At 35.5% G+C, this 27,240-nt stretch overlaps 4 protein-coding genes across 12 annotated transcripts in view; 2 read left to right on the top strand and 2 right to left on the bottom strand.

The window, feature by feature from the left end:
- LOC110452525 (CDK5 and ABL1 enzyme substrate 1-like) overlaps positions 1-9,113 on the top strand; it is a 33,482-nt gene extending 24,369 nt beyond the window's left edge. For all 8 annotated transcript variants that reach the window (XM_021501116.1, XM_021501117.1, XM_021501120.1 and 5 more), the window contains one exon: positions 225-9,113. In XM_021501116.1, the coding sequence (XP_021356791.1) occupies positions 225-365 (141 nt within the window). In that variant the 3' untranslated portion in view covers positions 366-9,113. The remainder of the gene's footprint in view (positions 1-224) is intronic.
- Positions 2,014-2,889, bottom strand: LOC110452483 (GATA zinc finger domain-containing protein 14-like). Its single transcript, XM_021501044.1, has one exon. It carries the CDS (start codon positions 2,887-2,889, stop codon positions 2,014-2,016), a length of 876 nt encoding a protein of 291 aa, XP_021356719.1.
- Positions 5,079-17,855, bottom strand: LOC110452527 (Rieske domain-containing protein-like). Its single transcript, XM_021501127.1, has 5 exons — positions 17,702-17,855; positions 14,080-14,212; positions 13,665-13,699; positions 13,379-13,459; positions 5,079-11,296 (listed from the first exon to the last, which is right to left on the bottom strand). Exons 1-5 carry the CDS (start codon positions 17,789-17,791, stop codon positions 11,114-11,116), a joined length of 522 nt encoding a protein of 173 aa, XP_021356802.1. The 5' UTR covers positions 17,792-17,855; the 3' UTR covers positions 5,079-11,113.
- A 136-nt stretch (positions 17,856-17,991) lies between these two features.
- LOC110452526 (galactoside 2-alpha-L-fucosyltransferase 2-like) lies at positions 17,992-25,741 on the top strand. Of its 2 annotated transcripts, none has more exons than XM_021501125.1 (2): positions 17,992-18,159; positions 24,237-25,741. In XM_021501125.1, the coding sequence occupies exons 1-2, from the start codon at positions 18,114-18,116 to the stop codon at positions 25,190-25,192; spliced, it is 1,002 nt and encodes a 333-aa protein (XP_021356800.1). In that variant the 5' UTR covers positions 17,992-18,113; the 3' UTR covers positions 25,193-25,741. The 2 variants fall into 2 exon arrangements, with proteins under 2 accessions (XP_021356800.1, XP_021356801.1); XM_021501126.1 differs by lacking the exon at positions 17,992-18,159 and adding an exon at positions 21,892-21,938.
- The last annotated feature ends 1,499 nt before the right edge of the window (positions 25,742-27,240 follow it).

A 27,240-nucleotide genomic window follows, 5' to 3' on the forward strand; every position in this document is an offset into this window, starting at 1 on the left:
GAATGTTTTGCCACGATTGCTTAAATATCCAGGTGAGCGATACAGGCCATCTTGGCCTTTTGTTGTGCAAAACAGATATACCTTAAATGCTTACACCTTTGTATCTAAGAAAACTTTCTTTTTTTGACAACTACAGAATTTGATATTGTAAAAATTTTAAAGCAAGCAATTTAAACATTGAATGAAGTTTTTGAAGTTTGAACATCCTAAATATAATTTTGCAGAACATAGAAGATGGCCTTCGTGTAAACAGGAAGGAGCTGGTGAGTTTTGAGTTTGCCTGTTTGGTGTCACTGAAGTTAGCTCTGCATACATCGGACCAAGAGATTTTCCCCCACTACCAGCGACTATTGTATCAGTCCTGACCAAGGCTTCCACAACCACAGATAGACACACCCACTCTCTTGGACCACACTCTCAAAGATTGAACCAACCAATTACGCTGACATATTCCTTATAATTTACCAAAAAAGGCAAGACTTCATAAAAAAAGACCTACCCACTTGGACCACACCCATAAATGTAACTTTTCAGTCCATACATACTAAAACTTGTTGTAGGTTTTAATTGTTTTGAACAAACCAAAAAATCAACTTTTTTAATATCTGATTTACATATTATGATTCAGATTATTTTTCATGACTGCTGAACTGTAAATATCTGCTGTTATGGGATTGCTCAAAAATGAATTCGGACAATCTATTCTACCATGTATTTTCTTGCCAATGCTAGGCTCGTTTGATAGAGCTGTGTGGGGAGGTCTTCATACATCTGGGTGTCTCTACACTCTGTGGTTTCCCTCTAATATGGAAGGAAAGCCTGTGATTTTTAATAGATAGGAGACACAGTATATTAGAAATTTGACACTGTATTGAAAATTAATCATTATTGCAAGGACTCTTTTTTCCTGTTTGAATTTTTATGCCACTGTGAACACTTGCTTTTGTGATATTTTGCAAGTTTTGTCCATTTTTATATGAAATCATCTTAAATGTTTGATTTGTACATAGCTGTTAGCATTGCTGTTACTGTACAGATTGATTGAGCCTTTGGCGATAATTTTTGGTTGGAATCGTGAATTGAGACCATTATATTTTGATTTTGGTAATTGACTTGAGGTATTTTTGGAATATCATGCTGTATAGCAGGTGTGTGTATTACGGTATGTTTTAATACCTGATGATCATTACATTTTTTAACATGTTAGACTATTAAAAACTTATTGATCTCACTGAGATGGCATTGTAAACCTGTCGAGTTGAGAGCAGATTTTTACCATATCATAAAACATCTACAGTTTATTGGTTCACCTACTTGATTATATTACGCGTAAATTTTAGGTTTGGATAATACTTGTATCTGATGGTCAAACATTAAAATGTATTACTAGTTTCACCAATCAAATGTAGTTCATAGCATATAAAATGGATTTTAATGTATTATGATAAATATCTGGGTTTAATTTAAGATGTTGACTTGGTGTGAATTGTTGCGATCACATACGCTCAAACATATAATGGGAAATTGTAGATGCGACAAGGCATTTCCAGTTCATGCAGGCTAACTACTGAAAATATTGGAGGTTAATTAAAAGGACCAATTACAGACATGTACTGGTAACAGCCCTGATTTCTGTGTGTGTCCTGTAGGATGTTGGTCACTTCACAGGTGTGCATCATCATTTTATACTTTGACAGTCTCACATTATGATTGATTGTTTTCGAGAATTATCTATGTGAAAATTTATTTAGATACCAGTAGGCAATCAACTATAACAAGCAATATCATGTACAAGTTAATAAAACTTGATTGCATCATAAGCACCCTGTTACAGGACATCTAACAAGTCCTACACTTGTTGTACAGGTTATTACATAAACTGGCCACTTACTTAAACTATAAATTATACAAACAATACTCGTTTATTGGTTTTTCTGATGTGTTCCTTTGTCTAGTGTATACTTCCAATGTAAAAATGTTTTTATTTAAGTTATATACAAATTTGATCAGTTTTTAACCTGCTGTTATATTGTCTTTATTGAAGCTGGAACTGACTACCATATTGTCTGTATTGTGGCTGGAACTGGCTACCATTTTGTCTGCATTGTGGCCGAAATTGGCTACCATATTGTCTATATTATGGCTGGAGCTAGCTGCCATTTTGTCTGTATTGTGGCCGGAATTGGCTACCATATTGTCTGTATTGTGACCGAAACTGGCTACCATATTGTCTGTATTGTGGCTAGAACTGGCTACCATTTTGTCTGTATTGTGATTAGAACTGGCTACCATATTGTCTGTATTGTGGCTGGAACTGGCTACCATATTGTCTGTATTGTGATTAGAACTGGCTACCATATTGTCTGTATTGTGGCTGGAACTGACTATCATATTGCCTGTATTGTGGCTAGAACTGGCTACCATATTGTCTGTATTGTGTCCGGAACTAGCTACCATATTGTCTATATTATGGCCGGAACTGGCCACCATAATATTGTCTGTATCGTGGCCAAAACTAGCTGCCATATTGTCCGTATTGTGGCTGGAAATGGCTGCCATTTTGTCTGTGTTGTGGCTGGTACTGGTCGCCATATTGTCTGTATTATGGCTGGAACTGACTGCCATATTGTCTGTATTGAGGCCAAAAATGGCTACCATATTGTCTGTATTATGGCTGGAACTAGCTGCCATATTGTCTGTATTATGGCAGGTACTGGTCGCCATATTGTCTGTATTGTTGCCGGAACTGATTGCCATATTGTCTGCATTGTGGCCGAAAATGGCTACCATATTGTCTGTATTATGGCCGGAACTGGCTGCCGTATTGACTGTATTGCAGCCGGAACTGAGTTCTATACTTTCTGTAATGTAGTTAGAATTAGTTACCATATTGTTTATATAACATTTAGTCAAGATTGTACAATGACATGCTTTTTCAATACTAGTCGAAGACTGTGCTTGGGTGTTATTTTATTAAGCAGTATTATTTATCATAAATATGAAGCATTAAGATGTGGTATTTCCTGCTGATATATAATCTTACCACTGCTTCATCTGATTACGTGAATTGAGGTAATTCATCACGTAAAGGAAAGACCAAACAAGTTTGTGTAGTTGTCATGCGATCTTTTTTGGGTCAAGTGGCACCATGTCAAAATCTGACACCTTTTAATGGTTGAAAAGGGTTCAGTGTGATGTCTTGGTTTTGACAAATATTCAGACTATATTGTCTGTTCAATATTGGCTTATATAAACTTACGGACCGGTATCAATTATAAAGTGTTGCATGTATCTTGAAATACTGAAAGTTTTGTTGATAATAGACTGGTTTTTCAGCCTTATGGAAAACGGAATAGGAGGGAACCAAGGTAATTGTCTGGTTGACACATGGCTCTGGCTAAAATAGTGGTAATTTAGTATACCAGGCCATGTGTTCCTTTAGTTAGCTGGATTAGAACCAAAGCAAATTTTGTATCTCTTGCTGCATTTAAAGTTTAAATATATGAACATTTCATAAGCAAAATCTATGAATATTAGTGGAACTTTTTTAATCTGAGCAATTATTTTTATTTGCAATTTTCAAGATTTATTGCCATATGAATGTTGCCATATGAATGTCTATGTCAGTTGTCAAAATTTTGTGTTTATATTCATTAAGATTGACCAAATCTAATTTGTTATGAACAGGATTGATCTATGTTAGGGGTATTTGTTAATGATATCCGTCATCTTTCTATTCTCTGCACATTTTATAATTTCAGATATATGCCATAGTGATTGAGATATGCATTTATATTATTTGGTATTGTTTATTTGATGATGTATGATACTGATTGAATTACAAATATGAAGTATTTCGTCATTACAGTACGGCGCATCAGCTGTGAATCAGTAGCTATACCTACTGTCCAACGTCATTTCAAGTTCAGTGTGATATGATCTTGCTTCACTTTTTTATGCTCCCGCCAAAACATTTTTGGGGGGGGGGGGGGGATATACAGATAGTGTTGGCCATGTCCTTGCCTTCCTGTCACATTGATTCAATGTAAAATGTAGCCACTTCATTCTATGACAGATTTTCATCAAACTTTATGCAAATGTCATAAGTATGCAACACATCAGATGATTTCGTGTTTAAGGATTCCAAGGTCAAGGCCAAGGTCGCCATTGCTTTTTATAGAAACTCATCAACCAATTCAGTGCTTTCAGTTCACCAACTTTATTTCCCGATGGATATTGATCAACTTTTATACAAAGGTCAAGTATGAGAATACCGCTGACATCTGTGTTTTAAGGCTCCAAGGTCAAGGTCATTGTTGATGTGTATGTAGAAAATCATCAACTGATTCATTGTCCTCACTCTAGCTAATTTGCTTAATAAAGTTATAATTATTAAAACGGACAATCATCACAATGTCACTTGTTTTATATCTAGATACATTAGACCTCATCATTGTCTCTTCCATATATGACACTGTTTAATTTAGGGAGACTTACAAAACTGGTTTATGCATACAATTTCATAGAGATGTCAAGAATAAAGAGAAAGTCATTGTAACTATTTATAAAACATTACCAAACACTGAAATTAGTTTCACATGGCGACACGGGCATTCATGTCTTACGGACATTTTCTAGTTTATTTTCATTTTTGAAATTGCAATTTCATGATTTAGATCTTCAGCATAACTGAAGAATGTATTTGTTAGTTAATCTTGTCCAAAGGACCAAGGTTAGCTTATGCTGTACTGTGGCCTCCATTTTCCATGGGTCACGATTCAACCCCTTCTTAACTGCTGATTGGAATTTGACTACTTCTCTAAACTAAGTGATGGATATCAACCATATTGGGTTAGGAACATTCTCAGGTGTTGGGGATTCAAAATGTATACCAGTTGAAGAGCTAACCACAGGTCTGAAGGATGTTGCCAAGAAAAACTTTATTTGGACACTCTCGAGATCCCCACACTAAAACCATGTATACATTTGCTGAGTAAATAGAGATAAACACAGTCATATAATAAGGATTGACTCTGGGGTCTGGCCCCACACCTAGAATCTTAATTCCTAGGCAGTAACTTTGAAATAACTTAGATCCCCGCCCCATAACCACATTGACCATTGCTAGGCATAAAGAGACAAACACAGTCATAATATTAGAATTAAACCTGGGGTCTTGCCCAACCTTTAGGGACTTTATTCTTGGGTCATGATTTTGAGACAGTTGAGATCCCCACCCCATAAACCCATAATCATATTTATGCAATTGATGGGCACAAAGAAAAAAAACGACCATGATATTAAAATTAACCCCTGGTTCTGGCCCCACCCGTAGGGACTTAATTCCTGGGCAATAACTTGGAATGGTTGAGATTTCCATCCTTTAGCCATATATACCATTGCTTGGCATAAAGATCCAGGTGAGCAATACAGGCCCTCTGGGGAACTTTTTACAATTTATTATATATATATATGAAATAATTAAAATTTCCTACGTGTTACCTCAGACTTAAAATGTTATCATGGCATTAGTTGCATTGATATTGTTGAATATTGAATATGATTTACATCTGCTCTGAATCATACTTCATCTGCATTTCTTTAGGAGGAAAATGTGTATGCTCTACATTTGGTTATACCATCAGAAAGGGTTGAAGTCGAGAATAATCTGATTAAAAATGCTAGTGTGTAGGTTGTAAATATTTAATGGATAAATTCACAGCCAAGTTTTGTTAGACACTTCAAAATTTAAACAAATTTCTCCTTTTTTCTCACAAAATATGTACAGACTTTTTCAGACGACAATTTTCAATGACGGATATATATTTTAAAATATTGAAATTTAACTGAATTGTCTATTAGATAGGATAGCAACTTCATTTATTACACACGAGCACCTTATGTGGTGTAGTTTAAGGTCAAATGATGGGCCCATTTTCAAATGTAGTGTATACACAATGTATACCTTACTCATTATCATCAACATTTTTTAAAATAATGTTATTTGAAATTTAAATAAATTCCTTCCGTAGTTTTTTGGGAATGGCTAAGAATGTTTCCGTGTTGACAAGGACATTTCCACTTTTATAAGGATTGAAATTAAAACTGTATTTGTCATAATTGATTCACATTTCACTTCTATATCATATGGATTGAAAGAAAAAAAACTCAGAATTGATTCATATCATTTTTTAAATGGTTTCTTGTATAATGTGCCTGATTTGACTTTGTGTTTGAAGTCTTGTATAATGTATCGGGGCCGACATGAAAACAACCTCACTCAGTCATATGATGTTATTCTTTCGGTAGAATGATAATTTATAACAAGTTACCATTATGTCAGCTTCTGTCTTATTGGTAGGATCCCAGCTGGACATTGCTGTTTACCACAATTTGCAATATTGATGCAGTGGCCTTAATTGACCTGTTGGTTGAGATATACATTGAACAACTCTCCTTTACAGAATGTCCCTGTGATGGTTACGTTACAATCCAATGTTTACTTCAGTCACACAGCTGTACCATAGCCCTCAAACCAAACGTTTCTTTGTTTCTTTTGTGTACAGTATTGATAATTTATTACTGAAATAATTCGAATGTTCTAGCTTTCTAATTTTTAGTCAATATAATATGATATAAACCTGCGTCTACTTTTTGCTGATGATTAACATATATTTTATTATTACACCAGTGGCACAAATTTTTTTTTGGTAAATTCAATTATAATTTTGTTTCGGCAGTTAAAGCACACAGGACACCAGGACTGGTGTTCATATGCTTGATAGTTACAGCAAAGAACCTCCTATTAACAAAACAAATTAATCTCATTTAGAATGTTAGATATTTGAACTTAATTTGATACAATATCTTCAGCTTCATATATCATGGTTGATTTGATTATTCCAAAGTCTTTCTTTGGGATAATCTACATGATACATTGCCAAAAACTTTGTTCAAAAGGAAATAGGACGAGACATAACGAGCTATTGCTGTTAATGTGTGCTTTGTTAAAGAGGTTGATATGTTAAGGAAACCAGCATCTTGTTTAAGGATGTATGGTAGCTTCACCAGATACCTGTGATTTTTGTAACAGTTATCTCCCTTAATGCTAGTGATTTGTGTAATAGTTCTCTCCGTTACATAACTTGATATTATCATGATTTAAGAGCTGCAAGATTATTATAAATCCTTTCATTCTTCTATACCTTTTAAAAATATCATCTGTAAATAAACTGACCATATATAAAAGGCTTTTGAAAAAGTTTCTTTTTTGGGAAACTCTTTGTAGAGGAGATGAATGTATCAGTCAGGTAGCAGACATCCTTATAAGTTAAGTGTTCCGAGTGGAATTCAACATTCCAAAGCTTTAGCATTGTGTGGGAGTGTAAAGTCATTATGAACACGGATAAGATATATTTAGGTACCTAAAGTATCGAACCAAAACCCTTCTAACAGCCTTAAATGGTATAAGATTGCATGTACATGTAACAGGAATTAGCCTTTTTCAATTGAATGTGCGTTTCATATATCTACATGTATATACATGCATGTTAAAACAGGAAATACTTTTGAACAAGTTTTGATGTTGGTATTGGAATTATTAACTAATTGATAAATGTGCTAGCCACAATTTAGTTCCTTCTGTTTGTATATTTATATCTGGGGGGGGAATGGTATGAAAGGCATATATACAAGTCACTCAGTGGCTTTGTTGGTACTGAGAATTGAAGCCTACTGGAGAGGTGATCAATGGTGTAATAACTTGTTCTGCCATTAGCTAGGTTAAAAGTCTTATTTTCTGTCTGTTGTAAATAAACAACAAGGTACTAAATTATTCTTAGTACACGTATTCCAGTGTTGGACCAAAACTAGAAAGTCACAATCCATTGTTGAAAGAAAGTTGTGGACGACAGCAGCTTTGTTTGGAGTATGTATATATTACAGTTCTGTAGAGTAGACTAAATTATTTGACTTGCTCTGTGATCTCAACAGCTTACTTGGTACTGACTGTACAAAGATGGTGTATATTATTACATAGATTACTTTTACATGGAGTTTTCTCCGCCGTGGCAGTCATGCCTGTATGAATTTTGTGTTTGTGTATAAATTATGGATTATGGATTATTATGTACTCGCTCTTGTTTTGATCCTGTTTTTTGTTTTATTGTTTCATGTTTGCAAAGGAAACATTTTTTGTTTTATTGTTTCTGGTACCGTAAATCACTTTCCTTTTTGATACTTTGCGAGGACACTCTTCACCAAATGAATAAAAAAAAAATCCATAAAAATCAATATGGATTATTACTATCGATATTGAAAAAGCATCATCACGATAGCCAATTAAAGTGTTCACAAATTAAACCCACAGGCATATCTCACAAAGTACACACAAAGCTTGAATGATTTACTGTATGTATAGAAACAGTTTTTATTTTTATGTTTCATGTATGTATTAGAAACTTTTTTCAGCAAACTCTGTTCATACAGTTTATACAGATGTATAAAACTTATTCTCTTTTTGAGAGATTATAAAATGTTTAGACAGAAGATGCAGAAATTTGTTTCTGTAATTTTTGTCCTAGTCGGACTGAAGTGCTCAAAATGATAGTGGAATGCTATTGCATATGAGTAATAAGGTGAAACATAAAGCATATAGTTACCTGTTGTTTTCTTAATACAAATACTGGTTTTGGCATAAAACCAAAACATTAGGCAGATAGATGGTACATGCACTGGGTAAATGTTACAAGGTCTTGCTAAGCAGTATCTGACCTAAATTTGAGAACGTCAGGCTTTTTACTTTGTAAAATGCTTTTCTGGGTATCAGATGCAAGGTTATCCCGATAAAAACTCATTTTACAAAGTCGGCGGCCACTACTCAAGATTTTTGCAATTTACATAAATAGTAAACATATATATATGTATTTGTTTTTGTCACTTCAATCGCTGTGGCCAGTGCCGATCATTGTTTTGTTTCCACCCAAATGCTGGTGTAGTACCAGCTTCTATGGTATTAAACAGAAAACAAGGCTTACTTGTTTATATATGTTGTCAGTGCTTGATGCTGTAAAGTTTGGTGATAACATCATTATTGAATAAATAATTTGAATTATTCTCTGTTGTCAAAGTTATTTATTTTACATTACATCCATACACTGTAAGGTTGTGGTGTCAGAATGCTATTAATCCAGTCTTTGTAGGCTTTAGACGTGTAACATGACAACCCCAGTCTCTGTAGACCTCAGTGTACTGGCTTTAAACGTGTAACATGACAACCCCAGTCTCTCTATAGACCTCAGTATACTGGCTTTAGACATGTAACATGACAACCCCAGTCTCTCTGTAGACCTCAGTGTACTGACTTTAGACGTGTTACATGACAACCCCAGTCTCTCTGTAGACCTCAGTGTACTGGCTTTAGATGTGTTACATGACGACCCCAATCTCTCTGTAGACCTCAGTGTACTGGCTTTAGACGTGTTACATGACAACCCCAGTCTCTCTGTAGACCTCAGTGTACTGGCTTTAGACATGTAACATGACAACCCCAGTCTCTGTAGACCTCAGTGTACTGGCTTTAGACGTGTAACATGACAACCCCAGTCTCTGTAGACCTCAGTATACTGGCTTTAGATGTGTAACATGACAACCCCAGTCTCTCTGTAGACCTCAGTGTACTGGCTTCATCATCATCATCATCATCATCATCAAAATCAAAACAACATGAGAATGACATCATCATTATCATAATGATCATCAGTCATCATGTCATAATGGCAATCATCATTATCTTAACAATGGAATGACATCATCACTTAAAACTCAGGCATCATAATCATGTCCTAATGACACTATTCACATTCATCATCATCATTATCATATTTACTCTCGGTCGTCATAATCATCCTTATCATCATCACAGCTTCATTTACATAAAAAATCATCATGGCCTCATCATCTGTAATTATTATCATCACAACATGAGAATGACATCATCATCATCATGACCCCATCATTTACATAACAATCATCGTTTGGTCTGTAGACTTATGATGACAGCCTCTGTAGACCTCACTTTTGCACTGTCTGTACTGATGCACATATAGTCTTTAGTATACCCTCTGGCAACAAAGTTGGTTGGGGTGGGGGAGTTATACCAGAATCGGGTTGCTTGTCCGAGTTGTAAGACTGAAGGTGAAATAAAAAACTTAAACTTGAGTTTTGTGTGTCAACACAACATTGTTCAAACTATTCCTTTAAAAGAACTGCATCAATTTAAATGATACTGGTACACTGAACACTTTAAACGAGGGGATGTGAATAAAGTATAGAAATTAGAGTTAAATCTCCTCTTTATGGAGTTATGCTCCTTTGTTCAAAAATATTACTTACACAACTGTAGTTGTGACGACCTGTTGTACAACCCCCTGCTTAGTCTTTTCACCTTACTGTTGTAATGACTGTAGACAGTATTCATAGCAACCCCAGTCTCTCTGTAGATCTTACTGTTATTTAGGCTGTAGAGAAGTAGTCATGGCAACCCAAATATCTCTCTGTAGACCAAGTTACTGTTGTTCTGGCTGTATGTAGACAGTTGTATTGCTACCCAGACACTCTCTGTAGACCTAACTGTTGTTCTGACTGTAGACAGTAGTCATTCCAACCACAGTCACTCTCTGTAGACATAACTGTTGTTCTGGCTATAGACAGTAGTCATTCCAACCCCAGTCACTCTCTGTAGCCCTAACTGTTCTGGCTGTAGACAGTAGTCATTCCAACCCCAGTCACTCTCTGTAGACATAACTGTTGTTCTGGCTATAGACAGTAGTCATTCAAACCTCAGTCACTCTCTGTAGACCTAACTGTTCTGGCTGTAGACAGTAGTCATTCCAACCCCAATCACTCTCTGTAGACATTCCTGTTGTACTGACTGTAGACAGTTGTCATGGCAACTGGTCTCTCTCTGTTGACCTTTTGTGTACTGGATGTAGACAGCTGTCATGGCAACTCATCTCTCTCTGTGAAGATGTTCTGTTGAACTCGCTATAGACAGTAGTCATGGCAGCTCCTGTCTCTCTCTGTTGACGTTCTATGTACTGGCTGTTGATGGTTGTCATGACAACCCCAGTCTCTCTCTGTATTCCTTATTGTTGTACTGGTCAGATGGTACCTTGCCTGTACATTCTGTGAACCTAACATACACATTCCCATCTTTGACTTTGACAGCATGTGTTCTTTGTTTGATACCGCTGCTTTTCCATACCACAGGTTTACTAGGGTTATGGGGGTCGCAGGACTGTAATAAAAACAGGCCAGTCAAAGAACATGAACAGAAACGTGATAATTTACATCAGAAGGTGTCCTAAAATATTATAATGGTGACTTACATAGAGTTGCCTCCATTAAAATCTTTTAAAATGCATCATAAGTTTATTATTCATTACTATTAGAAGATTTTTTACTGGATTTTAAGAATTCAAACTCTTGGAAGTGCATCATGCTAACTAATACCACTTCATCCTATTTAGTTTTCATGCACCAAAAAAATACTATAATGAATACAATGGGTCCACTGAAATTCTACATACCAATAAAATGACATGTCGCAGACCTCAAATTTGGATTCCCATATTAACAGTCTTTATATGAAGTTTCAAAGTCCAAGATGGAAAGGCAAACAAATCAGGACTTTTTGCATGACCTTGAACTTTGACCCCAACATTAATAGGATGCCTCCACACCTCAGGGGTAGTCATCATGTTAAGTTTATGGTGAAAATGTAGTCTATACAGTACTTGAAGATTCCATAAATAATTTTCACACAACAGGTCACAATGTCTGCCCTTTGACCCCAAAGACAATATGGTTTTCCTCAACTGTCAAGTCATCCTTAGATGTTTCAATGTCCAAAGTGAAAATGTGTTCTTAAAGGTCTGAAAAAGTTTTGTTTCCACAACAGGTCACTGTGACCTTCAACCTTTCAAACCTTATCTGTAGGTGTCTTGTGAAGTTATAAGACACTAGAAAGTCAACCAAGTACTCACACATGGTCTACCTTAAATATCCTGGTAAATATATTAGCATTACTAGCCAGGGTAACCTTTACCATTGACATTGGAACCAATAGGGGTTCTTCTTACACCAGGGTAATAGTCACCCTGTGAAATTTAATGACTACCCAAAGAGTGAGTTCTTAACAGGTCACTGTGGCTGACCTTTGACACCAAAATCAGTAGAAAAATAAAGAACAAATCACTTATTTTGGGAGGTAAAATGATCAAGACTATTTCCATTTTTATCAGAAATTTACCCGAATTTTTATTTCTTTAATTTGCGAAGACTACATGTCTATTTAATTTGCTAAATAAATGCAAAAATACTGGTATGTAAAATTAATGGTGTTTAAGTTAATGATATCATGATCAAAATTTTGATGTAGAGCGGGCATTTGATATTCATATACAATAAAACCTCAATAACCCTAAATTTGTTATCTCAATTATCGCCAAATCACATTATAATACTAAACATTTGTATCACAGGGTTTTACTGTAGTAGACATCAGAGACATAGCATAACATTTAGATATAAATAGAGTATTCAGATAAACAGGGTATTCAGATAAAAGGGGTATTCAGATAAACAGGGTATTCAGTTACACAGGGGTTTTAGATAAACCGGGTATTCAGTAAAACAGGGTATTCAGATAAACAGGGTATTCAGATAGAAGGAGTATTCAGATAAACAGGGTATTCAGATAAAAGGGGTATTCAGATAAACAGGGTATTCAGTTAAACAGGGTATTCAGATAAACAGTGTATTCAGATAAACAGGGTATTCAGATAGAAGGATTATTCAGATAAACAGGGTATTCAGATAAAAGGGGTATTCAGATAAACAGGGTATTCAGTTAAACAGGGTATTTCGAAAAAAGGGGTATTCAGATAAACAGGGTATTCAGATAAGCAGGGTATTCAGATAAACAGGGTATTCAGTTACACAGGGTATTTAGATAAACAGGGTATTCAGTAAAACAGGGTATTCAGATAAACAGGGTATTCAGATAAAAGGGGTATTCAGATAAACAGTGTATTCAGATAAACAGGGTATTCAGATAGAAGGAGTATTCAGGTAAACAGGGTATTCAGATAAAAGGGGTATTCAGATAAACAGGGTATTCAGTTAAAAAGGGTATTTACATAAAAGGGGTATTCAGATAAACAGGGTATTCAGATAAGCAGGGTTTTCATATAAACAGGGTTTTCAGATAATCAGCTGTCCCAATTGGTTACCACAAAACTAGACGTATATAGATTAATTTTATAATATGAACTCAGCTGCAATTTTAAGAAACAAACTCGTCTACAATAGCACATACCTGGTACACCATTTCTCCACGATCAATGGCTACTTTGTATTTATGCCATGGACAAACAATGCAAGTCTTCCCTCCAAAGTCCTGAAAACGGAGGTAAGATCAAAAGGCAATCATGACAAGAAAAACAACTGTAGCCAAATACTCTAGCATTTCTTCATTTTTCATTTTGCAAATTATGGCACATTAATGACTTGGCACAATGTTGTCTCCTCAAATCTTTATACTAAATCAATGTTTCTAATCATGTTTGTCACATGATTTTGAATCTTAATGTAGTTACACATACCTCTATATCCCCAATATACAGAGGTCCTCCAGCATCTGAACAGAATAAATATTGAAATTACAGTCATGAGATGATCTGACCCGAGAGTGAAGCAGATCAAGTGTAGTGTGACAGATTGTGTATGATTAGGTTAGATTGTTAGATTACAGAGACAATGCCTACTGCATCACCTACATTGCTCTGGTATTTGAACAGATTTTTGCAATAACAATAAAGGAAACATTGCACTGGTATAAATATTACCTCCTTTAAGTTATTTATTTTTTCCATTCCAATATAACAGAAATCTTCTGATGTTTTTTTACACTTGAAATAATTTTCACAATAACAGTCATGTTTCTATGTTAAAAAAATCTTTACACATAAACAGTCTGTTGTGTAAATGATAGAAAAAGGTTAATGACAAATTATTTACGGTAGCAGAAACTATCCAAGGCATACAGGTTTGTATTTGTCTTAATGATGATAATATCTCTGTCATCCATTTTGACCCTCTTTCTGTTTGTGTCTGTTACATCTGACAGTGGGCACACCAATGTCCAGTCATCCTAAAACACAACAGGAACTACATCAGATGGCAAATATCACATCATAAAGCACTTTTGCTTTTGTTTTGTTTTGGGGTTACATATCCTCACAACAGCTGAGGTTATACAAAGGCCAGTCTCTAGGGAGATACTGCCTGAAAAGCAGAAAGAGTAGGTACACATGTATTTGTAGGAAAAGGATATCAGTTGCAATAAGGGCAACATATCAATCTCGGTTTCTCTTCTGTACCTTAAACAGATGATAATTATAATAAATAATAATATACATGTATAACATTTGATATAGCACCCTATCTAGCTAGAATAAGCCACTCTAAAGCGCTTTACAGAACATAGATATACAATTTACACAATCAATACAATTAGCATATATATTAATCAATACAATTTTGAGGAATTCACGGGAGCTGTCTTATCAGGCACTAACTACTAGTCCTATGCCACCTGGCTTATATCTCCCTATGTGTGCATGCCTGTGTGTGTGTTGGGAGATGTATTGTGTATTGTATGATACAGAAGAAAACCATCAAATCTGAATTTCCTTTCTTCAAAGATACATGTAGTGGAATACAAAAGGTTTATATTCTTTCCCCGAACCTAAAGGGAGAATAAATCTCTTAATTATATTAACAATTTTATTCTAATACCTCTCTTGTGAAAAACTGAATTTTCTCCCCCAAGGAGATGTTTTGTAATGATTAGCAGATGGTGCAAAGGTGAGCTAAGATATTGCTAAATGTCAACCTAAGATTGAGGTAAGTCTTTCTTTTACAAAGAAAAGTGAAGAAAAATAATGATATACAAAATGAGAATTAGATTAGAGCTAAGTCTGTGGCATGGGATAGAAAATCTTCATAATTGATTGCTATGTCTAAGGCAAGAGAAATATCAGTACGTGACCAAGTATTATATAAAAGCTTTGGCACACTAAGACAATTATCAAACATCTGTCTAGTGATTTACACCATTTCTTTATATTTACAAAATATAAGAGCTGCCTTAATAAAACACAGTTATGCAGTCAGTCTGTTGTAAAGTTAATATTTTAGGAAAAAAAACACTTCCACCCGTTACTTTCATTGTACACTGTACTAACATTTGCAGTACCGTGAGTCTTTATTCATGACATGTTTCATTTGATATTCATAATTAGACAATTTCACAAACCAGTTTGCAGATAACAGGATGGGCACAACGGCGCATATGGGTAATAACCCTGCATTTGGGTAACAGTTACCAATTTGAGTAACAATTTATTCTTATTACTGAAATGGGGAATAAAGTGAAATATAGATACACAATGTTCTATTAAACACAATTGCAACTAAATCCTATAGATAACAAAATGCTTCATTAAAGCAAGTGTACAGATGCTTGTGGAGTGTGGGATTAAATTGCGTACAGTGATGCCAAGGTCAAGGCAGATATCCTGAATCAGCAATTCACTTCATTATTCACTTCAGAGAATCCCTTGAACCCACTACCCAATATGGAACCAAGTCCACACCATACAGTCCCAAGCATCACAGTACACCAGGCTGGGGTTGATAAACTCCTTCAATATCTGAACCTTCACAAAGCAACAGGCCCTGATGAGGTCTCATCCAAACTATTAAAGGAAACATCAAATCAGATAGCACCAGCCATGACATTGCTCTTCCAGGCCACCTTAGATTTAGGCAAAGTCCCAAGTGAATGGAAGTCAGCCAACATCACACCATTCTTCAAGAAGGGAGACTGAAGTTCCCCTGTCAACCACCGGCCAGTGTCACTCACCTCTGTGTGCAGTTATAAGGTCATGGAACATTAAGTCCACAGCCATATCATCAGCCACTTGGACAGCCATGGACTGCTGACAGATAGCCAACATGGTTTCAGGAAGTGACGCTCCACTGAAACTCAACTTATCCTGTCAGTCCAAGATCTTGCACATAGTCTAGACATCAGAAAGCAGGTAGACAGTATACTTCTGGATTTCTCCAAGGCCTTCGACAAGGTCCCATACAATCGATTGCTGACGAAACTACACCATTATGGCATCTGGGGCCACACTCATAATTGGATAGCGAGCTTTCTTATAGGATGTACACAAAGTGTCGTTCTCGATGGTCAATCATCACCCGCCACCACCGTTTCATCAGGAGTACCCCAGGGAAATGTCTTGGGCCCACTGCTCTTCTTGATCTTCATGAACGACTTGCCATCATCAGTCTCATCAACTACACGACTTTTCGCAGACGACTGCCTGATGAACAGGAGGATCAAGTCGCCAGAGGACCGGGCCATCCTACAGAGAGACCTCAACAAGCTTCAACATTGGGAGGACCAATGGCTAATGCAGTTCAACCCGGATAAGTCTGAAGTGCTGCAGGTTACAAACCGGAAGTCCCCACTGCTTGACGACCACTCAATCTCGATCCTTGGCTAGGTACTGAACACGGTCGACTCTGCAAAATATCTCGGCTTGACATTTCACAAGAGTCTCAGCTGGGCCACGCACATAGACAAGATCACCAAGAAGGCGAACTCCACCTTGGCTTTCCTAGGCAGAAACATCAGCTAATGCCCAATCAACATCAAAGTGCAGAGCTACTCCACTCAAATGCGACCCACCATCGAATACGCCTCTATCATGTGGAGCCCAGCTAAGAAGGAGAACATCACCAAAATCGAGGCTGTGCAGCGTAGGGCAGCTAGACTCGCTACTGGAGATTTCCAGCGCACAAGCAGTGTAACATCTATGGACTCTATGCTACAGCAACTGGCAGTCACTCCAGACCCACCAGGAAACAACCCAAGTCGTCATGCTATACAGGATAGTCTATGACCTTGTGGACATCCCGGCGGATAGCTACCTATACAGAAGACATCACTGCAGACTAGAGGCCACACCCTGCGTTTTCCTGCGCCACACACTAGATCAACGGTGTACAAGACCTCCTTCTTCCCCATAGCCATCAGGCTATGGAACAGATTGCCAGGAGTGGTGAAGGCCGAAAGCCTGGACAGCTTCAAGACCCAGCTGTCCAGGGCCGCCTAACAGTAGATGACTCCGTGTTTTAAAAACGGACGAAATCTCACTGCTAGTTTAGCGTTCTGTTTTCAAAAACAAAATACTTGTAATTCAAACTTTTTCTGAAAATGAACCACCATAGGTACATAGGTAATGTAGTCTTTGTCAAGAATCAATTAGAAACATTCCAGATACAAGATCTGAATTTTTAAATATCAATGAATAACTGTCAAAATTGTACCAATTGTGGTAGCGTGACGTTAGTCAATGAATGGGATCATCTAATGCAAATGTGACAGGTTAGCATGATTTTTTTTTTCTGTGCGCCGTTCTGCCCAACCTGTATACGCGAACACAATTCCCCTTCTCTACTGTACAGTACAGTAAAACATGAAGCCGTCGTTCGTCTATTTTTTATCGGATATGCTTAGGCTGCAGTAGATAATTTAGATAACGTCGATTTCCACGGTACTCACAAGTGGTTCGGCCATCATCTCTGTATTTTTTTTACAACATCGTGATAAATTCGACACTTTAAATAGGAAAAAAATAATTGGAACAAGCATCAATATCCAGTTGTGTTGATGTTGTCAATATTGTATTTCTTCCTCCACAACAAAGAGTTCCACTTAAGACGGCTGCGGTGCCAATCGGAAACCGTCGGTACTTTCCGTAAACGAGTATATGCGCGCGTATAGGACATTAATGACTTATTAGAGAAGAGTAGTCTGTGAGATAATTTCATTCGCCTTACCAATGTCCCCTACCCGCAAGACTATATCTTATAGTACGGATGGCATTCACCTTTCGATATGATTCCGCGCCTAGCCGGAATTGGCCGAGAAGTTGCGATTGCGTTTGAGGAGTTTGGCAGGGCGGCAAACACGGATGAAGAACCAAATAAAACGGCTCTTTTTAGGTTCATTGAAAAAAAGTAAGTAGTTATCTTGTAATCGGGCTTGTGAATTGTTGTTAGCGTTGGCTTTGTTCATAGCCCGTCATTGTTCTACTGATTGTGTTGTTCAGAGACGTATGTGTTGTAGGTTGATATCCTGTGTATTTCGTAGACTGGATTGTCTGTCGTAGTGTTTATACTAACTTTATGTAAAGCTTCGCTTCGAAAATCACAGGAAGTTTGAAATTCTTTCAACAATCAATAGTTACAGGAAATACGGTCAAAATTACTGTTATTATTAGTTTTTAACAGACTAGGCCCATAAGTCTCTATTGTATCCCCAATGTAACGATTTACAAAATCTTGTCCGTAAAAAAAGGTTATTCCGAAATTGTTCTAATCTATTTCAAAATAATAGCTGTGAACATTTTCCCATAAAAATGATATATATTTATACTTTTATTAAAACGTTCTAGAAACTGATGCAAAACGTCACACAGAACCCCCCCCCCCAAAAAAAAACTCGTTGGGCAACCTGGTAGATTTTAAAGGCAATATTTGAACTTAGTGTTTTAATTTATCATTGATATATTGTTTTTGTATTTTTGTCTTCTTTTTTGTTATATTATAATGGACGAAACAAAAGTTTAATTGTAATATTTTTCAAATCGTAAAAAAACAAAACATTTAAATACTTTTTCGAACCACATACATTCATTATAAATCAGCTAAAGGTAACGCGGTGGTCAAATTGGATAAAAATATAACATCTTCATGTAAATGTCTAGTGAAGACCATGTACAAAACGTGTAACTGAGTTCCTCGAAGTAATAAGAGTCCACCAACCTGTGAGTGAAGTTTCACCACCAGAAGGCGCGTAGCTTTCAAACAGAAAAACTCAAAACAAAGCTTGTTGGCACCCCTTGTCCCCCTACGTACCAAGTCCCGGCCCTGGAACCGCTCCTTAATACCACCCCTCGAACAAACACTAATTTTGGTTCCTTTTAGGGTTATTTATATAAAATGAAAATACTGGAAAGTCGAAATACCGCGAAAAACACGTTGTTACACCAACAAACTCGTTTTAAGGCGAAAAACGCGAAATAACGCGAACAAACACGTAATTACGCAAACAAAACACGTTATAACCCGAAAATTCACGTTATAACTGAGTGAATACCTAATAACGCGAAAGTAAAAGTCGTAATAACGTGAAATAAACACATTATGACGCATTTTAAATGACATCAAAAGGAGCCAAATCGAATTCTATGCATATCACATTGAAGTTTTAACGCTTTGATTTGAATTGACGTCGTGAACGATGGACACAGATGTTTCTGTCTTGTGTTTAAAACAATGACTTTGTCGACAGACTTTCAGTACGTGTAAGGCTTTTGACCTCAATGGCGACTGATTTAGTCTACATTCCAGATCTTGATCAGACACAGTATGGTGATTTATAAGTTCTCCATAGCTTCTACGGCCTTCACCAACAAATCGACGGTCTTTAGTCCAGAAGCAAGTTCAGCTGTCTCTTCTTAATTGTAGTTGAAATGGATAGATATTGTTTTCCAGGTCTGTTCTAAATGTCTTTTGTTGAGTTCCGCAAGAATAAAAGTTGACTTTAGATTTATGCACTTTATATGTGCTTACAAAGAAATGTTGACTATCTAACAAAACTCCTACTGACAGAACCAGATGGTCTATGGATGCATATTTTCATCTACCATAGTCCTTAACTATAGTATAAAACATTTGTACACTGACTTATATAGTGACTTACCCCTTTTTAATCTCTAAATTTACTTCACTTGTGTTATACTAAAGATTATGACTAGGGCATTTGTTACAGAAGTATAAAGAACAGTTAACATGAACGAGACAATATTTTCATATTGGCTGTGCTTAGACGGTTACTGACCCCATACAGTGTCGTAGAGGGTCGGTAAGAAAGGCTTTGTTTGGTAATTGGAAAACAGGTTTATAACAAACTGTTACGTGACATCACTTTTATTTAAACATGAAGAGTATTGTCACTAACTGGTGTTGTTATGGGGTTGTTTCACTAATTTCTATCATCATTAACATCGAAATATGACGTAACAAAGCATATAACTTCACTTTGCCTTCACGAAATCAGTGCTTCCTCTGAGTACATCAGATGGGACGTGATGTTCGAAAGATATCTTTTACCTTTTCATACTCTTTCTCCAAATGTCATCCACATATATTCAAATGTAAATCCTTGTACGATGCAGCTTAACAAGAGTGGTTATTTGTCAATGTTTTACATCGAAACAAGCAAAATCGATCTTGTTATTTTTTTTAATCATGACCAAAATAGATGTTGTTTACTAATCTTACCTTGTATCGTATTAGTTTAATCCGATAGAATACACAGTACTACACAAACTGGTGTGACGCACCTGTCAAAGTTCATAAGACCTGTCGATCAAAAAATCCAAATGAAGAGCTCTTTGGTGAAGTGTATCTGACATTGTTTGATGTTTCTTACACTCTTCTATTTACTGGTACTCAATGGGTGTTACGACGTAACATATAGTATGCTGTTCTTACTTTATTATCGAAACATAGTGTGTAAATTTTGATCGTACCTTAGCCGAGCACCCTATTAAAATTCTATATATTCTACTAACAGATGTAAATGTGAAGAGATTGAAACTGTTGAGTAACATACAGGGGAAAGAGGTTGAGAGCACATATAACACAACAAATCGGACATAAAAATACACAAAGGTAAAAAGAAAAGGTTGAAGGAGAAAGTGTCATCTTATTTTCCTTGTTCAACAAAAATAAACCAGTATTCAGTATCAGCCTGCTACCCATATATGCCCTTCATTTGTATATGAATTTGGACAGTGCTGTGTTACATATACATAATATAAATTTCAAAAGGTTTTATGTATTAAAATAAAAAGACAATGTTGACAAAAAGACACCATAAGTTTATCATAAATTTATTATCATTTAATTTAGTAAAAAAAATGTTGAAAAAAACACCATAAGTTTATCATAAAGTTCATATGTAGTAAGATGGTCGTTTAGTTTTCTTTTTTAGTATTTTTTAATCTTGCTGTTGTTGTTTATCACCACCGTGTGTGTTGACGTGTAATTCTAAACCGAGCCCCTGTGCGCACAAGTGGACCGTGTCACTTTCGTTTCAATGATGTTTTAACTTTTCGTTGATAGGTGCTATCTTAACTTATATGTATTTTGCGGTTTGAGGCAACTCGGCGAGTGTTACAAAGTGAATCAAATTCATTATTGTGCAATTTGTCAAATAGTTTACATTCACAAACTTAAAAACTGATAAATAAACTTGAGATAGACTTTTTTTCAATTTTGATTGTTTCATTAACAATGTACATCAATATGCGTATAGAAAAAATATAATAACACATGCTGAACAACTAGGAAAAAGGCATTTGTGGAAACAGTCTATCCTTGAAACATGTTGGATTTAAGAAACGATTGCACATTAGCATGTATATCTGACAGCGTTTAGGCAGCTTAAAGTTTTTATCAATAAACGTGAAACAGCACGAGACCTTAATATGTATTGTCGCAACATTCTCGGATATTACAATGTAAGCTATTTAGGAACAGAGCTTAACGACAAAAAGATTGTTAGTTTCCAGAAGAGTGATTTATGAATATTTTGTTAGGTTTTTTTAACCAAAGGATTAGTTAGAGTGAGTTATTGGATGTTATAAATATGTTTATTGAATGTTAGGAGTACTTTAATATAATGTTACAATACAATTACATATTGTGGAGGATGCTACGGAAGCAAGGTACGTGTAATCTGTTATTATTACCACTAGACCGGATAACTCGGATAATATCAATGTTGATGATGACATTATAACTCTCAGAGAAGATTTGTTTCCGTTTGTTAGATCAATTTTGATGATTTGGTCTGTAGTGTCTGGGGCAGTGGAATACCGTTGACCAGGTAGTGCCCTAGGTTACAGTGACAGTACGCGTCAGAACAATGTAGTTGTTTTTCTACCATTGTTATCATTAAGTTTTAATAAAAGTTCTGCAAATTATGGTTTGATTATTTTCATCCTTATATTTATCATTGTTAAAATAATTCCGGAAAATAATTCCAATGAATATTGCAGTTTTTGGTAGCAATACGGAGATCGTTAAGTGTATTTGAGAATTTCGTTTAAATTACCTCACAAGCTTAAAACATTAACATAATTATTTTCAACTGATAAGTTTAATTTGGTTTCTAATATTTGAAATTTAGTCACAAAGGCATAACACATATTTGCTAAAAACGGCGCAAGATTACGTCATTTGCAATGTCGTCTTTCGTCAATTTATAACAACAAACTAGTGAGTTTTTTCTGTATATCACTATCTGATATTATTGCCATTTTCGAGAATTAAGAGAAAAAAAGTGTTCCTTTCATAAAAATGATAAAATTGGTTTGAGTGTCTCAAACAAGCATGCGTTAGATGATTTATCTTGTTTAGACAGGTAGTAGTCCTTTGGGCATGAATTGCATTTACGAGCGTCTTTTCTAAAAATGAAAATTATTGTTTTTATAATAAATAAATCCATTGTGAAAAGATAACGATTACATGTCTTTCATTAAATGCAAATAATCTATGTAACCAACATCACATTTACATATTTATTGTTTCAAGTTTTATTCATTCACTCCGACACACTTACGTGTGTAATAAGAGGTCACATACATATAGTAAATTATATGATACATGGCGTGTGATGATTAGTACAATATTACAACATTTTCTGCAAACAATGATAATTGACTATATAAGGAGCACAATCTTGTACAGAAATTAAGTTAATATTTTTTCAAGCTTTTCTAGGAATCTACAAACTTTTGTGTACATTTTTTCTTTACATATATTAAACAATCCTTGCATTTCTATTTTACTTGGATAAGTAAAATAATATTTTGGTATATATTTCTCTCTTAGACATTTAGACATGAATCCCTTTCACATTTAAATAAGTAATGAAATTCATCTCCAATGTCGGAATTACATAATGTACATGTTCTTTCTTGACGAGGAATACCTAACCATCTTCCTTTTTCTACGGGTAAATGCATTTTATGCTCCTTCAACTCAAAGATAACCCAACAGCAAATTGAAGTTGAAAATGGCCACCGAAGGTGACATTTAAGGACAAATTATTACATGACGTACATTTGATCACAAGTTAACTTACATAACGTAGATTACAAAATGTACATCAATACACACTGTTTTGCTAATTATCTAATTATGACCGTTAGCCATAGTGGGGTTGTAAAAATCCCGTAAAAAGTACTTGTGATATTTTAGAAGGTTGGAAAGAGGGTGGGTTTGAAATTGATCCCGTAAACTGCTTAACTATAAGATACTGCTTAACTATAAGATAAATAAAGTTCTTGCAAGAACGAAATTTACACACGATTTTCCTATCATTTGTATTAAGCTTAATTAAATATTTTTTCTTGTTCAAACTTTGTCTTAAATATTGAATAATATATGTTTGTCCTCTAGAGGAGTTAAGAATATCATCAAACCATTTCTGTATAAATTGATCCTTTAGTTTACTTTTCACCAGCCTCTTAATTTCGTCTTTTGAAAAAGAACATGTAGATTGATACTACAACACAGTTCAGACCAGTTTGGGATAAACTATCTTTAACATACGCGAGCCATTTAAATGACACAGCTCCATGTTGTAGGTTGTATTATTCCCTGTTTGTATGTATAAACTGTTTGTTGTTTTATGTTTATTAGTAATTTATTCATGAAGTATAAATCACTCGTTCGAAAATCGATTAATGGAAATATCAGATATTGTCACAAATGCCAATACACGAACTTGTAGTTCCGTATTTCAATACTTTTAGACGAGATGAAAATCTATTTCTTTCGTTAAACGTATTCGACATTCTCAAGCTATATTACGTCTTAACGTTGTTGGTCCTTTGTTATTTTATACTGTAATTGTCGCAAGCCGCCGTGTTTTGTAAACCTTATTTAAACTATTCATATTACAGTAATGCTGTAGTTAGCCATTGTGTTGTGTCTAATATTAAATATCTATGTTTCAGCTTTGTTGGCAACGGTACTACTTCTGAGTGTTGTCATTGTAATAAACATCATCACACCGTCTTGGTCCCCAACACAAACCAGAACTGTTGCGATGCAACCGATGGACGTCCCAAAGGAACTTTTGTGGAAAAGCGACAACAACCTTCTTTGTCCAGAAAAAAGACGAAGATTAGGAAACTTAATGTTTGAGTACGCTAGTGCGTACGGTATAGCACGAGAAGTTGACAAAACACTGGTCATTCCAGTTGACGATACAATACGTGATGTGTTTAAGCTTACTGCTCATGTCATTCCGGAGAGATCTAACACATGCCTGACCTTTGAGCAACGGTGGCCAGAATTTGGTGCTGTATATGATAACAGAATTTATGACGAGGTTAACGATACGAAACAAAATATTGTGTTGATTTCATACTTTCAATCTTGGAAATATTTTGAAAAATACAAAAATTATATCAAAAAAGAATTCACAATAAAGGAAAATATAGCAGCGCAAGCGCATGCTATATTACAGAACATTTCCAGAGGGCTCCACAATCACCTGACATTTATCGGTATCCACGTCCGGAGAGGTGACTTGTTGTTTAACGAAGTCGGATATAATATTGTCACAGGGGATTATCTCAGAAAAGCAATCGGACTATTTGAATCGAAGTATAGGGACACAATATACATAGTTTGTTCTGACGGAATGACCTGGGCACGTGTTGAGCTATCTAATGTAAGGAATGCAAAAATAGAATTTGTCCTTACCGACAAAGCTGAAGTGGACTTTGCCGTGTTGGTGGCATGTAACCACACCATTATGACTGTAGGAACGTTCGGATGGTGGGCTGGATACCTCGCCGGAGGTGACGTCATCTACTATAAATATCCCATTAAAAACAACAGCGGACTGGCACCAGAGTACGATTATACTGACTTTTTCCCCGCCTATTGGATTGGTTTGGAATGACAATATGTCACGTCATATACTGAAAAACAAAATGTATCATAAATTATGACCTTTTGCTGGTTGAATACACGTCAATAGACAGTTGTGACTACATTACTCTAAGCTAGTCTTTCGTTCGGTTTGGTGTTTAAAGATTCGGGAGAAGAAGGCCGAATGATCTAGTATCAAACAGTACATCAATAATTGACACGTATCAAACAATACAACAATAATTGATAAGTATCAAACAGTAAAACAATAACTGACACGTATCAAACAATACAACAATAATTGACACGTATCCAACAGTACAACAATAATTGACACGTGTCAAACAGTATAACAATAATTGACAAGTATCAAACAGTACAACAATAATGGACAAGTATCAAACAGTACAACAATAATTGACACGTATTAAACAGTAAAACAATAATTGACACGTGTCAAACAGTATAACAATAATTGACACGTGTCAAACAGTACAACAATAATTGACACGTATCAAACAATACAACAAAAGTTAACCAAATGCAGTACCCAAATATTACAACATTAATATACAAAATATCAAGCATCAAACAGTATATTTTTTAATTAATAGATCATTAACCATGTATCAAACAATATAATATTGATATACCAAAAACAAGTAACCATACGCGTTTAGTATTAGTAAACAGACTTACCAGTACTTCATAAGTCTGAAAGAAATGAAATAAGATAGCAAAAATCGGTCGATGATTAGATAGGAAATGCTGTTATATCTTATGTGTTCAGAAATAAGCTAGTTATTACTTAATATCTAATGTCTCTAGATGGGAGTTGTTTTTGACTCTAATATCCGATGTTATTGGATAAAAGTTGTTGTTGATTAATATAATCTAGCAGTCCTGTTTGATGTAGACAGAAAATCTGAAAGATATTTCTCTCACATTTTCCTATCGTAAAAATAAACTATAATGGTGAAACCAGTGCACCGAGCCATCATCAATGGTGCATGAAATATTTGACAAAGGTGATGACGCGAAGATGACGTTTTTAGAATAACAGCGCATGTCAGCTATTTCCCCCCTAGGTAAGTAAAGACCGGGTTTATTTCCTTCCTTGCAAAAAAACTAAAGTGCACTTGTGAAGTATGGGAGAAATGTAATAACTGATGTCATTAGACGAGAGCTGTTGTTTATGTGATAAGTCATTAGATGAGAGCTGTGTTGTTTATGTGATATGCGATTATATGAGAGCTGTGTTGTTTATGTGACATGCCATTGGATGAGAGCTATGTTGTTTATGTGATATGCCATTAGATGAGAGCTGTGTTTATGTGATATACCATAAGATGAGAGCTGTGTTGTTGATGTGATATGCAATTGGATGAGAGCTGTGTTGTTTATGTGATATGCCATAATATGAGAGCTGTGTTGTTTATGTGATATGCCATAATATGAGAGCTGTGTTTATGTAATATACCATTAGATGAGAGCTGTGTTGTTTATGTGGTATGCCATTAGATGAGAGCTGTGTTGTTTATGTGATATGTCATTAGATAAAAGCTATGTTTATGTGATATGCCATTATATGAGAGCTGTGTTGTTTATGTGATATGCCATGAGATAAAAGATTTGTTTATGTGATATGCCATTAGATGAGAGCTGTGTTGTTTATGTGATATGCCATTAGATGAGAGCTGTGTTGTTTATGTGATATGCCATTAGATGAGAGCTGTGTTGTTTATGTGATATGCCATTAGATGAGAGCTGTGTTGTTTATGTGATATGCCATTAGATGAGAGCTGTGTTGTTTATGTGGTATGCCATTAGATGAGAGCTGTGTTTATGTAATATGCCATTAGATGAGAGCTGTGTTGTTTATGTGGTATGCCATTAGATGAGAGCTGTGTTGTTTATGTGATATGTCATTAGATAAAAGCTATGTTTATGTGATATGCCATTAGACGAGAGATGCATTGTTTGTGTGATATGCCATTAGATGAGAGCTGTGCTGTTTATGTGATATGCCATGAGATAAAAGCTGTGTTTATGTGATATGCCATTAGATGAGAGCTGTGT

This window comes from Mizuhopecten yessoensis, unplaced genomic scaffold, assembly GCF_002113885.1.
Source record: "Mizuhopecten yessoensis strain PY_sf001 unplaced genomic scaffold, ASM211388v2 scaffold6719, whole genome shotgun sequence".
Classification (NCBI taxonomy): Eukaryota; Metazoa; Mollusca; class Bivalvia; order Pectinida; family Pectinidae; genus Mizuhopecten; species Mizuhopecten yessoensis.

Excerpts from the sequence above, each read along its gene's own strand:
- LOC110452483 (XM_021501044.1), bottom strand. The coding sequence starts at position 2,889 with ATGGTAACTAATTCTAACTACATTACAGAAAGTATAGAACTCAGTTCC.
- LOC110452527 (XM_021501127.1), bottom strand. The coding sequence starts at position 17,791 with ATGCTTGTTCCAATTATTTTTTTCCTATTTAAAGTGTCGAATTTATCA. Across the intron at positions 14,213-17,701 it reads AGATGATGGCCGAACCACTT|GATGACTGGACATTGGTGTG; the intron begins GTGAGTACCGTG and ends GTTGTGTTTTAG. Across the intron at positions 11,297-13,378 it reads GTGGAGAAATGGTGTACCAG|TCCTGCGACCCCCATAACCC; the intron begins GTATGTGCTATT and ends TTTTTATTACAG.
- LOC110452526 (XM_021501125.1), top strand. The coding sequence starts at position 18,114 with ATGAAGAACCAAATAAAACGGCTCTTTTTAGGTTCATTGAAAAAAA. Across the intron at positions 18,160-24,236 it reads TTTAGGTTCATTGAAAAAAA|CTTTGTTGGCAACGGTACTA; the intron begins GTAAGTAGTTAT and ends TCTATGTTTCAG.